Source organism: Aythya ferina, assembly GCF_964211825.1.
Source record: "Aythya ferina genome assembly, chromosome: 6".
NCBI classification, from domain to species: domain Eukaryota; kingdom Metazoa; phylum Chordata; class Aves; order Anseriformes; family Anatidae; genus Aythya; species Aythya ferina.
This window is the reverse complement of record NC_140303.1, coordinates 30,667,379-30,685,707: the sequence shown is the minus strand read 5'-3', so window position 1 is coordinate 30,685,707 and position 18,329 is coordinate 30,667,379. Positions and strand designations below refer to the sequence as shown.

Sequence of the window (18,329 nt, the reverse complement as noted above, 5' to 3'; positions counted from 1 at the left end):
TCAGACTGTGAGATTCCTGCTGGTGCTGTGACCTACAAATTCTGCCTGCACAGGATGAAAAGTGAAATCCATGGTCAGCACTTTGATGCTCCACGAGAGATTGACAAAGGCAAAGGGCTCGCACATCCGCAGGATCTCTCTCAGTATGCAGAGGATGAATGAGTAGAGAGAGCAGGAAAGAAAATGCAGATGTTCTTATCTAGCTCTATTTATAAGGACTAGTTAAGATAATATACAAAAGTTTTATGTGCAAAGGTTGCCAAGTAGTTAAGAACTCATTAACACTTTTTTTTATTGCTATGAGGCAGAGTTCCCCAAGTGAGGATGGGCTAAGGCGTTAAGTGTATTATATCTTTTTATGTAGATAAGACGTTAATGAGGACACAGAAGATCTGCATCTAATTCCTGATTCTGTCCCCAACTTCCTATGTGGCCTGGGGCAAATTGCTTAAATCTGAATGTCTCTGTTCTCCATTAACAAGATGGGTATGATAATAATTCCCTGCCTTGTTAAGGCAAATTAATTAATGTGATGCCTACAGATATTATGCTAATGAGCTCAATAGAGTACTATTTAACCATATAAAATAAGCAAGCATGCGCTTCTTACTCTATGGTGATCCAAGTCAAAACCATTGTACAACATACCCTTGAAAGCACTCTTTTTTTGGAAAGTAACTTCTTTTCCAGGAGGGTGTGCTCTTCAGACCAAGCCTGCTGAAGTTCGTCATTGCAGCCCAGCGTGCAGAAAACCCTTCTCCTACTGCACCCAGGTGCGTGGTTGCTGCAGAACGTGGCTGATGAATTAACACCGCAAAATCTATTCAGTTATCTTCTGGATCTTAAATGCATGCCAGGACCTAGGAAATAGTTCAGTGTGCCCATGGTACCACCTCGAGGAAGTTGTAGGAATTTCAATTAAAGAGAAAAGCTTCATAAACCTGCACAGATGAGTGATGGTGTATATTAGTGTTGTAATTTTGGTTTTGTTTTGTGGGGAGGGTTTGGAACCTCTTGGTTTAATTTTTATTGAATGCTATTTTACTGTCAAATAGCAAATGGACTGTTTAAAGCTTATGTAAGAGAGAAAATAAAAGCATATTTGCTCTCCTGCTCCTCCAAGGACACAGGAGGCCCCCAAGAGTGCAAGGAAGCTGTAGCAGCCTGATCCCACCACCTCCATACTAACCATTTAAGCAGAGTCTGGAATGGAGCCCACTTGCTGAAATGTTCAGCATCAGCAACATCTGCTGCATCTTTGAGGCAGCATCTCCTCTTTGCCTCTGAGCAGATGTGAGCCCAGAGGTTAAAACATCCCTTCTTGTAGTACTGAACTCCAGTGAGAGCTTCCAAAAATGCCTTCTCCTTGTTCTCTGTGTCAGCACTGTGGCAGAGCACAAAACCCAGAACCCTTGAAGTAGCCAGGTGCAGCTGGGGTGTAGATGTTTCTATTTTAAATACAGCCTCCACAGCTCTCAGCTTCAGCTGAGTATCTTGTGGGAGGAATTACCATTGGAAACAAGCTCATGGGCAATTGTATAGAGCTATAAGGGTTGTTGTGAGAGCCTACAGAGCCATACACACGATGGGCAGACGTGCATTCATTAGCTATTTAAATTCTTGAGAGTTCCTTCACCTTTTGCTCAAAAAAGCTCAGGATCGTGTCTGACAACAATTAGGGATGGTGTGGGATAAAAACTGACATCAAGTGTTAAATTCTTATCACAGATACTGTAAATCCCATATCTGTTTGGGTAGTACAGAGCATGACAGACCTTCAGATAGGCATTGTAATAATAAGATGTTTAGAAAAGTAAGCAATCTAAAAATACATATTTTTTTTTTTTTAAATGTATTAAAGTAGACATCCAGAAAATGGAGTATCTGTGTAGTGAACCACCACATTCTAAGAAACCTTTTGAAGAAACTGCCTGCACTGGTCCAGGGCAGCAGATGCTTAGTCCAAAGAGGCAATGTTTCATCAGAGAGAGCCCAGTGTCGGTGGAAATACCTTGGAACGGGGGGTTTGGGGCTGAAATGGGATTGTTGCTTTGTTAATCTTTTCGTATGCCCAGCAGGGTCAGTGCTAACTTTTTATTGATAAGAGGAGTTGGATCGAGTCACAGACACCTATTATTAAGTCTGTTCTGATGAAAATATTTCCATACTGTAATTATTGACTCTCTTTCAACCAATTGCCAATGTAGTTTGGCTTTTTGAGCTGAAATGGGTTTGCAAGCACCAGCTCATAGCTTGTTTGGTGTGATGGCAGTTAACTTGCTAATTACAAGTGCTGGATGTACCTTGTAGTTTCTTCACAGTTTACCTGCAATTTGTGCTGTTCTTCAGGAGGATACTATTCATTTTAATATCGAATTCCCTTTTATCACCTAGAGAGGAGTCTGCGGTTGTGAGCGAGGATATACAGAAATAATGAGATCAAATGGTTTCCTGGATTACTGCATGAAGGTACCAGGTTTAGAAGATAAGAAAGCTGATGTTAAGACCATTGCTGGAAAAAATAAACCTGTCAACTCAAAAATGCATGACATTTTCAAAGGATGGTCTATTCAACCTTTTAATCCAGGTGAAAAACTTAAATATGAATGGAATAAATTTTCTTTACTACATTTCTGTAGAAGAAAGATACAAGCTTTGTAGCTCATAACATCAGAGATTGTGTCTGGGAGCGGTGGAGCAGCCTCACAATTTCTACCTTGCATGTCATCTCCTGTTCCTTTGTGACTACACTGAGTAATCACAATCTCTTATGTTGAGAGATAGCAAAGAGAACGAAGCAATAATATTTTGCAAAAGTATATACTTGTATGTGATTTGGGGGGATGCTTAGAACACTTATCTGATGATATTTCTGTAAGTAATGTGTTTGGACCAGGAAAGGCATCAGGAGCACTTTAGAAGATTCTGAGCAGAAAGTACTTAAGATTTCATTAAAGAAAACATTGGTTATTTCTTGCTGTATTTCAAAAGTGTATGAAAAAACAAAAAAACAAACAAACAAAAAAACAGGATAGGAAGTGTAAAGTTTGAAGGTTTAAATGTTGAAGTGAAGACATTAAGAAAACAAAATAAGCCAGAAGCAGGCAAGCTGCAGTGCCCACGCAGGGAGTCCTAAGTGGATCTTTGGCTTGGTTGGCATAAAGTGCTTCCCAGCTGGAACTGGCAAACTGGATGTACCATACCCGACCGGTACGCAGGACTTGTGCTGTAGCTATAATAGCTGCTCACCATTTTGACTGTTATTTTGGAAAATTAATTTATTCAAAATCAATTTCTGAAAAGCAAATGAAACTTTACAATGGGAAACAAAAGTATCAGGCGTGTCAAGTTTTACTGAAATGCATTAGTTGTCCACCTGTTCAGAAATACTGTCAGTGCCGCCTTCCCTGCATTCTGCTGTCTGACATGGCATTTGTTTCCTATTAGTTTGTAACGAACAGGGGAGTTTAGAAAATATGTAACGGAAGGTTCTGTTGCAGGGTTCAGGGAGCCATAATTCTGTCTGATATATGTGTTCACACTTTGAATGTTACATTTACATATTTGATTTGCATACAGTAGTTAACCTTTGCGTTGACAGTCTCAGAGCTAATAGAGCTTGGTCCAGAGCCTTTAAAGTTGGCTGGTTTTCGATTGGATTCATCATCCAGAAGCCCACACAGTTCACCAACAGTTTGAGTCACAGGTTTGGGGTTAATTGCCATTTTGTCAGCATCCATGGCCCTCCATAGGCAGTCTTACTTAGGTATCATGTCTTCACCCGTTACCTTTATGGGGTTAGAAAAAGGGAGAGGGGTGTAGGTGGATGCTGCCATCTTCCCTTCCTTAAATCAGCGTTCAAGGCGGCAGCCCTGAAAGCTTCTGGTGGGCTTGACCTCAGCACACCATCTGTGAGCCTGTTCTCCCACAGGAACTAAAAGGTACAAACAGGGGCTAAGGAACTGCAGCAGAACATGGTGTTATTTAATTTAGGGGTATAAATGTTATAGAAACAACACATGGCAAAGGAGTAAATATGCTACATGTGTGCTAAGTATATCACCAACCCCACAGCATCCTGTAGGTGCCTCTTTGGTCTGTATGTGCTCTTCAGACCCCATCTCAAGGCTGGCATCTTCAAGTTGTTCCCCCTTGTCTTGCTTCTTGACAAAATATGTAATTGCTTTCCTAAAACAGGTCTGGGGTTTGCAGTAATTAGTGCTAGCAGACCACTGTTATCTACCAGATACATTCTTGGTAGCAAGTCTATGGTGAATGCTCCCTCTGTGGATGGCATTTACCACCCTTTGGTGCTATAGTCCTTGGCGTCTGTGCCTATCTACGGACTTGTACCTGTTAGTAAAATTTTATGTGCCTTTCTCTAGTTAATTTGTGATTTTCCTTCCTGGTTACAGTTTGGAACACAAATTTTATAATGATTTAATGAGGCTGATATTTTTGTTCTTTTAAATGCTCTGCAGGAGAGCACAGAACTGATTTCAAATCAGGCAGTGTTTTTCCTTTCTTCACCACACTCTGGGAGGCCAGAGTTCAGAACAGAAACTTTTCAAGTTGAGAGGCAATTTAAATAGCATTGTTTAAATTGTCGGCTGACATGGTCTAATGCCTTTATGTTGGGGATGGAGAGCATATGAGAGCATCATAGCAGACCTGGTGGGATGCCTTGTTCTTGCTGTGACAATCCCTTCACAGGACTGTCGAATGTTTCTTGGCCATTTCTAGTTGAGACAGCAACAAATTTCATAGTTAAATTCTCACTTGCCTTCCAAGCACTTTTCAGCTTGGGCTTGCTGATGTTTACCCCACGTGACCTCCAAGTACTTACAGAGAAAAGCCACATCCTTTCTCAGACATCATTTCTTTAGGCTGAACACCCTAGGTGTCCCTGCATTGATTTCTGGGTCAGCTTGACACTCAGCTGCTCTTTGCTAGAGCAGCCAAGGAGGTTCATGAGTGAGTCCATCACAATTATCTCCCTCCAGCCCTGCTCTCCGTGGGCAGGAGCCTGCCTGTGGTGGCTGTGGTGCTGTGCCGTGCACACGGGTTGTCTGCACAGGGCTGCAGGAGCTCAGCCAGAGGGCAGGCTGTGAAACAAGGCTGCTTTGGAAAACTGACACAAGGAGTTCCTCTTCAGTTTTCAGTGAGGAAAACCTAAAGTCCTTACCACAGTTAAGATTATGTCTTTAAAAAGATTGATTTTTACAATAATGTTTTTCTTCTATGGAAAGCATATTTTTAATGGATTATTCCCAACCAGTCCTTACTGTGTTTCCCATCAATGATGCTATTAATTTTGCTGTGTGTTTTCTCTTTATTTATCATCTTGAGAATTTGTGTATTTTAGAATAAAGATTTTTATTCTTTTTTTTTTTTTTTTTTTTTTCCCTTTCCTTCTTCCCAATCTTCCAACAGATGGCAAACTGAAGATGTGGGTGTATGGAGTATCAGCTAGCGGGTTCCTCATCATAGCTTTCCTGATTTTTACATCCTTCCTGATGTGGTAAGTACGTGTTTTGTGCTGTGCTTGTTCTCTTTTATTTAAATAGCAATGCAGAGATTTAATCCTCAAGGTGTTAAGGAAGAATGGAAGTTGGATGAGGGACCTGCCTTCATTTGGCTCCTATCTCAGAGTAATTTAAAGCTCTCCAAATTGCAAATTCCAACTGACTTGACCATGAAGATGTTTGGTGGCTAAGCAGGGAAAGAGTTAATTTTGGTTATCAACAAACCCATATATTCAGACTTCTGCTGGGATTAGAAAGGGCTTTTTGTTGTATTCTTTAATAAAACTGAAAAAGGGCAAGAAGACTGATTAGATCTAGGAGCCAGCTCCCATTCAAGGAAGCACCAAACAGAATAGGGTCATTCAGCTGGAAATGGTGTTTGACGTGGGAATACAATAGACATCTATGAAATCAGGAATGGAGTAGAAAAGGGGGCTAGGGAATTTTTATATCCTGCAATATAAGAAGTAGGAGACATCTGATGAAGTGACTGCTTAAAATAAACAAAAGATTTCATTTTTCGTAGAGTGCATTATTACATTGTGAGCTTACTGCTATCAGCGGCTATGTGTGCCAGAAAGATAAATGAATTGAAATAACATAAGGGCATAACAGTTCATGGAAGGGTGGGTCTCTTGGCATTAATTCTGGTTTTCTGGATGTACACCCCAGCTCAGGTAATCCCTAAATAGCTTTTGGCACTAAACACCTCAGGAGGAGACATGCCAAATGTCTAAAGCTGCCGTTTACCAGTCACTGCTAGAAATAGGGTACTGGGTGTGCTGAAGCCCTGGTCTGCACCAGGGCGTCTCTGATGGAGGGTTTTATTGTGAGGGAGAGTCTCAACCATGTCCTAACAGCAACATTACTCTATTTCATCCAAAACCACTTTATTCTCTCCCGCTGTCTCATCCTTTCCCTCATTCTCTCTTCAACTAAAAGCTTAAGTAACAGTGTTTGGATGATGCCTTGGAGTTGTAGCTTCCTATTTTTGAGCTATATAGCTGCCGTTTCTGAGATAATACAGCGGAGCATACTGGGGATTTTAAAATAGCATTGCATAGTTCTCCATCACTTGAAGGCTAATGAGGAGGTGTATTTCTCAATAATAATTACAGTTGTTTCAATAGGGTGCCAAGGAAAATAGGCAGTGCGGGAAGATAATTTTTTGTTGAAGTTTCTTTTTGTTGTTGCTGTGTTTGAGCTTCACACTCTATTACCATTTGCATTTTTCGCCTCCTGAAATATTTTTATTTTTCTTACAGCAAAAAAAGCAAGCAGCATCAAAGCACTCCTCCACAACAGAAGCCTCTAACCTTAGCCTATGACGGAGACATTGACATGTAACATGAAAAAGAAATCCAAATGTAGACATTGACTGCCTTAACTGCTTTCTTTTTTGTAACTCTCAGACTTCTCAGTTTTTTGAGGAATCTCCTTATGTGTAATATACTGGGCAGAACAGAAATACCGCAAGCTTGAGATTTTGTCACCTCGTTATTAAAAAAAAAAAAAAAAAAGGAATCAAAGTCTTGGATCTTGTGCAACTTTTTTGAAGGATCTTGTGCAGCTTTTTTGAAGACACTGGAAAATGCATCTCTTCCTGTTGAGCAATGGGAATATAAAAAAATAATAATAATAAAGTCTACTGACATCAAAAGAAATTAGCATTGAAAAAAAAAAAAAAAAAAAAAAAAGCAGCAACAAAAAGGCATGACAATCCAGAGGAAAATGTGACATTTACTGTAAATGACAAGTTTGACACAGCATCATTATGCACTATATTAGTGCAGGGTTCTTTATTCTTCACATATTTCAACAATGAGTTTTATAGTGTTTACATTTCGTTCTAAGACTTTAAAACTGGATCATGTATTTTGAGAAACACAAAGAATAATGAGTTGGAGTATCTGAAGTTATCTGGTTTTTTAAAGTTTCTTCCTTCTTATCCTGTTTTCTAGTCTGGAATATGATTTCACTTCATTTCCACCTACAGGACAGAATAAGGATTGCTAAGAAAAAGCCTAGGTGGTTTCTTAACTGAAAATATTTTTTAAAAGGTTGAGTAGATAGGTGTTTTGATGAATGGCTAGAGGATTTGATTGTTTAAAAAGTATTTTAAATTAAATAAAACCATGTAGATACATTATGGCCAGTTTAAAGTGTTATTCAGTTTAATTAATACAAACTCTGCTTTTGTATTTAAATTTTCTTATCTGAAATATTTATAAATTCTTTTTTTGAATTTAATTACCTGACCTCATTTAATATACATCAAACACAAAAACAGTTTGTAGAAGGTCTTGCTTTTTTAAATGTTTCAAAACCACTGAAAAGTTAAATGTTGTAAACATCTGGGAACATTTGGAGAGGGTATGTGTTTATAATAGTACGTGTTGCAAGTAAGAAAGTGCCATCTTGTGGTATTGACTTGTATTTATAAGCAAATAAAATGCTAAAGGGAGTGAGAATATTGCTTCTGGTATGTTGAATTAAATGTGTGTAAACAACATTCATTATTAGTCTTTTACTGTGTCTGGGATTGAATTCTGATTTCAAACAATTCTGGCATGTTTTGCGCTGTAGTGATTAGCTGAAGAAATACTGTAGACAAGTACAAGTTGAGAGAGTAATTGCAGATCTGGAGAATGCTTGGTCTTATTTTTAGCTCTATGTTACTTCTTATTTGAATAATTAGAAGGGGAAAAAAGAATTATTACCAGCCTGGCACCTACACGGCCCTTGTCAATGTGCAGCTACTTCACAGTGGTTCATCACAAGAGAAGAGCTTAACTAGGGCAGAAGGCAGTGCCTGTGGCGTTTTGTTGCTATTCAAGTTCATAATTTTAATAGGATGGTTTCTATGAACACACAGTGCTGTTGTAGATAGCTTTACCTCCCCAGGTCAGGCAGGATGTCACCTGCCCAGCATTTATCCCGCAGCATCAAGCCGTGGTGGTGCTGTGTCTGCAAAGCAAGGTCAGGAACATGCTTTCCTCTTCCCACAGAAAAAATCTTGATGAAATTGAGAAGGAAAATTGTCTCAGCTGCTGAGAACCCAGTTTCCTGTTGAAGATGTTTGGCTGGCCCTGCTTTCTACCACAGAGATGTAACTGTTCATGGTACAAACAGTAAGATCCAATGTTTCTCAATAACATTGGGGGCCTAAATCTTTTTAAACACTGCCCTATACCGAACCTTTGAGTTACATATGTGAAGTAAGAGTTACAAAAGGAATGACAACCCCATGCTATTAGGAAGAATACCACCAGACCTTAATATATTTTATCCGTGGGTTATGATGTGAGAAGAATGGTATCCTGTGAATCGTGATGGAATAAACTCAATTAAGCAAGCTGCTCAAAAATATAGTGGAGAGGGAAAGTTGGTGTAATAATAAGAAACCCATGGCAGCTGCAACCTGTGGCCATTGCCCTTAATATCAGTGTAAATTACAGTCCAGACCAAGAAGCTTTCTTCTTTCCCTGGGCAAGCAAGCCCAAGAACTGAAAGCATTGCTTTACTTGCAGAAGCACTGGTGTGCAGTAATACGTGCTGTTTTTAATCCCGAGTGAGCAGTATCCACTGGAGTGATAGAGTCCAAAATGTTATCCTTCCAAATGGAAGATACAGATAAATTGTAATTTTGGTTTCCCAGCATTTCACCTGAACAACTTTCTGTGCCACAGTAATGCCCAGTGCAGGGGATGTCAGCTGAACAGTAAGCTGCCTGGCAGAGAGGAGGAGCTCCATGTGCATGTTTACACCGACTACATGGCTCTGAGTTTGTGCAGCAGTTCGGTGGCCTTCACGCAGCCCGTGCTGCAGCACCTTCTGAGCACAGCCCCAGGGGGCTTCAGGAGGCAATGCTTTATGCTGGTGCTGGCTGGGCAGGGTGCTCGTGCAACGTCTTCTGCAGAGCTGTGGAAGTTCAGCAAAGCCCTTCAGGGAACAAACCTGCCTGTTTGGCTTTGTAGATAGAGAAAGTGGAGGGGAAAGCTTGTTAAGCTGCCATGAGAAGGCTGCTGCCGGCCTCGCACTGTCTGCCGTGCATGCACAAGCCCCGCGTCTGCTCGTGGTCCGGCTCAGGCAGCACGGTGATGCAAATGTCACGATGTAATTGCATGTGTTTGAGAATTTGGGATTGATTTAAGCCGTGAAATTGAACTGCGGAACTCATGGCCCTGCAGGATCAATGAGGCTGAGAATGCAGCGTAATTCAGAAAAAGGAATTGGTTATTTTGACAGATACCAAGATGACTGTTGTTTGTAAGAGCCCTGGATAAAGGTGCTGAGAGGGATGCCCAGCTGTCTGTGAAAGCAAGGTGAGTCAATTCCTTTCAGAATCCAAAATGAGCCATGATGTGGAAGAAGTATTACTCCCACATCCTATGTATTTGAGGTTTTAAACTTTACGCTGAAGGAGCTGGTGCTGACCACAGCCAAAGACAGGAGAGAGGTCTTGGTCCAGTGTGGGGAGGTAACTCCTGTGCCCTCAGCTAGGTCGTCCCAGTAAGATACATGTATTTCGGTGACTGTAAGAGCAGTGGAGGGTCAGGAGTTTGCCAAATACCCTGACAATCTGTCCTAGAAGTTAATGACAAAATAATGAAGGAGTATTCATGTTGTCGTATTTTGTTTCAAGGCTCCCAGGTGTTTATTACTGCTGTAAAGCATGCAACTTTTTTCAAAGCCTTTGAAATCTGTCTTGTGTGGGATTGTCTCTCCTCCACTCCTGTATCACACAGCAGTACAACAAAATAGCAGCAAAGTAAGGCTCCAGAAGACAAATTACCAAGAAGTATTGAAGTGCTGCACACCTGAATAATTCCTGCATAATTTCAGTTATGCTCATAGGTGGGATATTTGCATGCACAGGTACCACACCTACAGTTACCCTTGCAGCTAAACACTTTGAACATCTGGGCTTTTGTATGCAGAAATATCCTGAAGGCATGGGGAGCCTTGTTGTCGACAGAAGGAAGACACAGACGCTCAATATGAGTGAACAGTGAACTTCAACTTTAATGGATAGCTCAGTCGCCTTTTATCTAGTTCGAACATAATCAACTCATACATATTGCAAAAACTAAGCTCAGCATTGGCTAACATTTCCCGCTCTTTTCAGTTTGTTCCTCCTTCTTTTAGCCACCTCCCGCCTTAGGGACTTTCCCAATCGCTCAAGGGCATCGTGTCCTTGATCCTGATTGGCTCTCAGCCAGCTGCGTACGTGCCAGACTCATGTGAGTTGAGTACGGTACTTCACTAGCCCATTGCCTCCTAACTGCCCAACATCAACATGTCCTATTTCACTTAACCATTCCTCCACAGAGCCTGACATTCCTGTCAGCAGGGCTGGATCCCAGCTCTGCTCCTCTCCCTTCCAGCAGCCACACAAGAAGCATCACCAAGCATTTTAGCTTTGGATGCCACAGTCAAGAGCAAAGGCTGTGGTTTTCTTTGCTCTGGAAGCAGAGTAGTGTAAAAATTCCTATAAGCAACTTCAGATAAAGACTTGTAAATTAATTTGTGCTTGTATTCATATGTCTCTAAGAACAGCCTAATTGCATAGCATTCTCTGTTTACATGCACTTACATTCATGGCCAGTTTCCTAAGGAAATGAAGAGAACATCTTTTTTGAAAAAAAAAAAAATAAATCCATTGAGAGTTTCCCTTTTGGATTAGTCCTCATAAGCATGAAGTTGTCATTAGAGATCAGATCATTTGCTGCTAACATGGCATAGCTGGTTTCTTGAAAGACTTGTTTTTTGTTTTTCTTTTTCCTAAACACACAACCTAATCTGCACTTATGAATGGAAGAAGAGATGTAGTTTAAATACAATTTCAGGGCTTATTTTCTATTGGGAAGTAGTAACACAGAAAATGGCTCAGGACACCTGATGTATTAGTGTGCCTTGGGACAGTTTTAAAATGTGTCTAATTTAAAATGTGATGTAAATGAATTGACTTCCACACCTTATGGCTGTGACATGTTCCTGTCCTGGACAGAAGCTTAATTTATATTATCTTTATGAAGATGTATCTGTGTGCATGCCATTATGTGCCATCAGTATGCATGCGTTATTTGGCTCCTGGCGCCACGACCTGGCAGAAACTCAGTTCCTGTCATTTAACTGCTGACATGACTTGTGCCACCGGCCACTTTGCTGAGCTGTTGCGATGTGATATGACCTGTGATTACAATGGGTCGTGCCTCCTGCTTCTCTCAGATGTGAGAGCTGAAGAAACCTCAGGTGGTCATTGTGGATCTGCTCCATGGGTGGAGGTGGCCACTTCCCCAGGCATTGGCAGAGCTGCAACAGTGGGATGTGACATGCCTAAGGGTTGCCACCAGCCTAGAAGTTGTGTAGCTGTGGGGCTGCCTTAAAAGAGACGGCCTTCATTACTTCTTTAACATATTTTTATCTAGAACTAGAAACGCAAGTGCAACCCGCCCTGCACTGGTGTCACCACAAACACCAGCAGCTGCTGGTGTTTGCATCAGCGATGGAAAAAGGGGAAGCAAGCACAGGATGTCCTGATGTCTGCTCATTGGCCTTAATGAGGAGGAATTTACCTGAACTACTATTAAATAAATGGAGTCATAGGAGTCATATGCAGTCACTTCTTGGTCCTTCCTGGTAGAAATAAATGAAAGAAGCTCCTCACTGTGAAGTGTAAGGGCACAGGACTCCACCATCCCTTGAAATGGTGTAGCGTTTGGCTATGTTTGGTGATGTGGTTATATTTACACCTGGGGAGAAAAGAATCGCCCTGAGTGAATTGTTAGAATGGTAATTGTAGGTACAGGATGCTTTCTGCATGGATTTTTAGTACATACCCTTGTATCTTCCAATCTGATACAGTTTGTCCTTACTTTAAAATGTAAACAACTTTCATTGGTCACACACGAAATGTCTCAGAAAAGAATCCAGAAACCCCATATTTGCACTTGCTGGTAATTATGTTCATTTGCTTTGATTACATGGTTTGTTACAATAGCGTATAGAATGGACTCTAGACAGATACACGGGTTAAAGCAATTTATGGGATTTATCCTGTCGGCGAAGAGATGTTTTGATGGAATGAAAAATCAGACTCAATTTCCTCTGATAAGGAAGAATGTTAATTTCCTCCTCTGCTTTATGAAAGTTCACCTGCATGTTATGAATATTGTGGTTGTTACATGCCAATATGACATTTGGAAAAAACTCTTCAAACATAATAACAGTGAAGAATCTTTCAACAGTCCACGGATGAAGTGGAGCACCCAGCATTAATTTTGCAGCTGAGGAAGATGGCAGTTATAATTTTTGAGGCAATCTGGCTTCCAGCCCATGTGACCAGGCTTCAAGTGGCTTTTCTGCAGAAGTGTCAGGTGTGGGCGCAGCCCAGAGCTCCTGCTTCCAGGCTGCTGCCTCTGCCCTGTAATCACACAACTGTGCAGCAGCAGGATTAGACCAGGGAACAATGCGACATTTCCTCTCCATCACAACAAGCCTTTGGGAACTCCCTTCTGAAACTCGCAGTGAGCAGGCAGTGACATGCAGGTAGTGTCACTCCTCTGACACTGTTGTAGCATCAGGCCAAACCCTTCCTGAAGATGGAGGAATGTATCTGATCCAGAGTCAATACATGATGCCTGTTGATGTTACATGGAGATGATCACATCAGTTTTAAGCTTGTTGCTTCCTTAGTTTTCCAACTTTGTGTCCTTTGCAAATATGAATTCACTGATACAAAACCATGTAATTTGGGAAAGTAAGTGATTTACTTACACCAAGTGTGCCACAAGAAATGTGGTTTGCAGCTGCTCTGCAGCAGAAGGGTTAAGCTTCTTGGCTTACATACATTGGGTAGAGCAAGTGTATGCAAATTTATTTAGTTTGAGTAGTTAGGGTCCACCTGAAGACAGAAGTATAGGACAGTTTCAATTCTGAGAAACAACAGAGATTTAAATCTAGTTTATCATCTTTTGCGCTTTGAGAAAAAACAATGCATGAGATTCACAGTGGCAGCTGACATCTTGTCCTCAGGTAAGTGAGCTGGAGGAGGACTTTGCAGGAGAGATTTCACTGTGAGAGTGTTGTTTCTTCCACGCACGCTAAGTGGGACTGTGGGAGTTGCAGCACAGCCAAAGCATCAGCGACTACTTGTGTTTCAGCTGCTGTAGCTGAACAGCTTGTTTTAAGAGGTGTAAGAAACACATTTGCTGAAACCCAGGCAGTGTGTCTGAGCCATCTCTCCCGTGACAGACACAGTGAGGGACTGCAAGACAAAGTCACAGCAGAGACGGGTCAGGCCAGAGAAACTTACAGCTATGTGGTTTTCTCTAACCACCACTTCTGAATTGGGCAAAACACTTCATCTTGCAGAGTCTGGCAGTCTGGGAGTGGAGAAAACATGGTTTTATATTTCAGCCCCAGTTCTAGATCTGGTTTCTATTGCAATGGACTCAGCAGAGGAGCATCAGAGACAGGTATCTGCATAAGCTCTACCCCATGACCAACTCCCACTCTTTGGGGCAGAAACAATGACATTTGGGGAGGTTCCTCATTGCTCAGTGGCACCACAGGGCTGCAAGTTCTTCTCCAGTGGTGAATGGTGGAAAATGTTACACTCATACACCTAATGCAATCAGCTGACAGAGGCTATTAAAATCTGGATTGAGATGAAAAGCTATAATGCAGATGTGTCACATCACAGTTGCGTTGTCACTCTATTTCTTTGTATAATATGGCAGATCCACAGCAATTATTTTTAAATGCAGTCTCTGTCACTACAGAGCACTAACGAAATATTTACTATTTTGTTTGCCTCATGCCAAATGAGATTTCACTCAGTTTGTCATTAAAACTGCTGTCCTCTTCTGAGGAAAGAGAGTATATTTACATAAACTGCTCTTCAGTAATTCTGTGTTTTCTACAGGAATAGGTGCTGGCATCATTTCACAATCTCATCAAGCTTTGTCCAAAAAAATCTGTGCTGATAAGCCCATGGGACTGAAGGCAGATGCAAGGGAAAGGAGTACAGATCTGTTCATTGCACTCAGCAGGCTGTAGAAAGGATGATGGGATCAAATTCCCAGTCCTTTGTCACTCCTGTTCATGCAACGCAGGTCACTTGCGACCAGAAAAACCCACCCTATATCCTTCCATTTTGCAAAGTTGTGCAGTATTTTTGATGTACTGGCAGAATGCTGTTTAGAAATGAATGGCTGCTAAGATAAGCCTGCTGGATCCCATTTACAGCGCCCACTTCACATGGCTGTGATTTGCTTTCTATAGAAATCATAAGACTTGCTGAATTGGCAACCCCTCTCACAAATCATTAGGGCTGACTCTCCCAAATAATGAACATTTTGAGGATTTTTCCATATAATGTTAGTGCTTTTACTGCTCATCACCTTATTTCCATCACCATGACAGCCAGGAAGATACAACTCTAAAACCCAGAGAGCCGTCAGGCTCATGCATTTGCGTGAACCCAAGAAGCAGCCCAGGGCTTGGCCGGATTCAAGTCTCCCTTTCACAAGACAAATCATCTGTCTCTCTTCCACTGGAGTGACGCAGTTGTGGTGTGGCTTTCTGGTAATCCTGGCAGGACTGCATTAAAATGTAACCAAAACTAGAAAGAAGAGAGAGGCGAGGCGAGGCGAGGCAAGGCAAGGCTCGGCTCCCAGGTCTGAGGATAAACCCCACTGCTGCTCAGGACCAAGGGGCTGACATTCTAACAGTGATAGGCGAGCCGGTGCAAGGGTCTTTGGGAAAGAAATCTCCCCATTACAATTCTGTCAGTGCCCTCAGCCGCTGCTCTGTGCAGTCAAGCACGTCCTGTGTTTTGTATTTTGTTAATATTAGACACTTTGTCTGGCCTCTTCTGCTGTTTGCTTTGTTTCTATTAATTATCTTTGATTTTCTTTTGCTTCTTTATCAGCTTTGATTACTTTGTCTGTGAAACTTCAGATCAGCTTTCGAAAGCGAAGCAAAATGTAAAGTGGAGCTTTTTTCTCCCTTGCTGACACCAAGACAATGAATATGGATCAGAATTTTCATTTCCTTTTTTTACCACATCCATTTGCTTGATAGAACAAGCTTGCCAGGCTAGCTTTTCCTTGATAAACCTAATAAGGAAAAAGTGCTTTCCAACTCCATATTTTTTATGCCTTGTTTGTGACTTCAGCATCCTTTATACAGGTTTAAAGACAATTTATGTTTTATTGCCCTTGAGTCATTTCGTGAGAGCACTTGTGTTTTTCCCAACATAAAAACATCTCCCCATAACGTGATGCATATTAAATAGGTGCTTGAATGAAGATGCAGGGGCGCCTGGCAGCTCCATTTCCCAAAATGTTGGTGCTGCCCAGCTGTGGGAACACGGCCTGGCCTCTGAATTACTTCATCAAATGGCCAGTTTCACAAATGGACCTAGATGGGAAACCTCTTTAGGGGGAGCACATCCTGCCTGCATGGGGAGTGCACTTTGCTTCCCAGCTGGAAGCCAGCGCTGGCTCACAGCAGCTGGAGCGGGGCTGGCCTGGGGCCTCCCAAAATCTGGGAAACGTCATGGTGGTTCTGCTCTGTGGTGGCGCACTGCTGCTCTCCTGTCCCCATGCTGAGCTTCAACCCCAGCAGAGCACAGGCACAGGCCCAGCGACAACACAAGTCACAAAATGGCCGACCATGGTGCAGTGTGGGGGTGGCCTGCCTGGGCCACCTGCCTGGGGGAATAGCGGCAGTGGTGGTGCGGGTTGGGTTTGTTGTTCTCCTGCTGCAGGTGTTTCTCTGACCAGTGAGCTTCGTGAGTCCGTATTGCATTTGTCGCTGATGGAAAAGTAGCTGTGCTAATAGAGTGCAATGCGGGTGCCCTGATTGAGTCAAACGCTCTCTCTTTATGGTAACTGCTTTTCCACATGGGAGGTATTTATTTTCAGAGGATAGAAAAATGACTGCCTCTGCACTATGCTTATAAATACACAGGGGACAATCAGATTAATTATCACTTGCTTTGGTAAAAATGGCTGTGTAAAGGTGCAGAACAAATACCATAAATCTACCCAAGATTATGTTAACTAACTTATTCTCCCTCCTGAAATAAAAACAAAACAAAACAAAGAAACCACTCTCCCATACTTGCATTGGGTAGGGAAGTTCTACAAAATTATTAAGCAGTAGTAGATCTGGTAAGCAAACATGAGTATTAAGACAACATGAGTGTAAGACTATTCACCCAAATAGGATATTTTTAGTATTTAAAAAGTACTTTAGTATTAAAGAAGTACAAATTGAGTAAAGCTGTGTTCCCCTTCCAGGCCCTGACTTTGGGGTGCCCACGAAGGCACAGCACAGCCCCAAACACAGCATTCATTGCGCTCAAGTCATGGCTATAGGAAAAGAGAGCTCGCATATCTCATCACAAAACTAAAGGACTGTGGTGAAACAGCTCCCGTCTCTTATTTTCCCCACCGGTAAGTGCTTGTAGAGGTGTTTTGCAACCTTGCCGTGATGGCAATAAGCCTTTATCTGAACAAATTGATCCTGAGACACTGGAGTTTGTACCTTGTTTGCTGCCGCCTTGCCTGCTGTTTCTATCCTGGCTCCGAGCAGGTACAAATAATGAATTAACTGCTGGATAAGCCCTGTGGTCCCCTGAGCAATTATTCTGGCTTCTACCATAGCAGACTCAATTTGTCCTGCAATAAGTACAATTTTCTGAGAAGTTAGTTCTGGTTCAGGCACTAATGATCCACATCTGTGCAGCACAGTTGTTTTTTGGGGGAACCAGTTGTGAGCCAAGCTGTCGGGAAGAGCCATACATTGGCATGCAAAAAAGCACACTGCTCAGTGCTGCGGTCCTTCAGGGGATGCAAATAAACTCACCGCTCCGTGCGGTATTAGGTCAATTAGCAGAGAGAAGAGCAGTGTAAAGCATGCAGTGGTCTCCAGCACACGGGCAGCGTGTTAGCAAGCCTTGCTTCGCAGTCTCAGGAAGATTGGCGCTGGCAATTACACAAGAATTTCGATCTCAAACATGTAAAATTTGTTTGCAGAAAGTACTGCAGGATGGAAACGCAGGTCCTGGTTAGCAATGTTATTTCATACAGCTGCTCATTAATTCTGGGCAGGAAGTGTCATTGTATGGTAAGAACGAGCACCACCAAATTACGTGTTTGAGTAGCAGCAGAGGAGACTGTCACCACCTCCAGCAGGACAAGCAAGCTGGGTGGTGATGGGGAGCCATCAGGCAAGAGATGCTGAATGCTTGAGCCTTTTTGCTATTTGTTTTATCTTAAAGGTGCTCAAACATGGTGTAAAACAGGACATGATTTCCTTATTTTGCTGTTCTAGCAAGGTTTGTAAGAGTTTCCATACCAGCTTCATCATTGTAATCAAAGTTTCATTCTTTGCATCATATTCTGCTGAGTTAAAATTGCCTGGCCTGGTAAAAGTTACAACATCTGTAAACAATGGTAACTATACAGAAATGGTGTTAATCATGTGTGAAACCTCTGCTGCATCTCCAGAGTGCTACAGGTGCTTTGAGCACATACATCCTGCACACTAATAACCTCCCCGCGTCATGCCTGTGTCCAAAATGCAAAGTCCACTGCTGAGATGGTTTGGCAGTGAGGCTTTATGGTATTGTGCCCGATCTCTAAGTAGATGCAAAATCACGGACAGCATTATATCCTGTTTACTCATTTTGAATATATTATTAAGTGTTTATTGGTACCAAAAGGGCATAATTAAATAGCATGCCAGCTGCAGATGAACACTGTATTGATGATAGCTCATGGCACAGGA

The 18,329-nt window shown here is 42.0% G+C and overlaps 1 protein-coding gene across 5 annotated transcripts in view; it reads left to right on the top strand.

Moving 5' to 3' along the window:
* Positions 1–7,996, top strand: part of THSD7B (thrombospondin type 1 domain containing 7B) — a 316,607-nt gene extending 308,611 nt beyond the window's left edge. For 4 of the 5 annotated variants that reach the window (XM_084524236.1, XM_084524235.1, XM_084524238.1 and 1 more), the window contains 4 exons: positions 676–773; positions 2,395–2,587; positions 5,434–5,521; positions 6,791–7,996. In XM_084524236.1, the coding sequence (XP_084380362.1) occupies positions 676–773; positions 2,395–2,587; positions 5,434–5,521; positions 6,791–6,872 (461 nt within the window). In that variant the 3' untranslated portion in view covers positions 6,873–7,996. The remainder of the gene's footprint in view (positions 1–675; positions 774–2,394; positions 2,588–5,433; positions 5,522–6,790) is intronic. The other variant, XM_084524237.1, reaches the window with a different exon arrangement.
* The last annotated feature ends 10,333 nt before the right edge of the window (positions 7,997–18,329 follow it).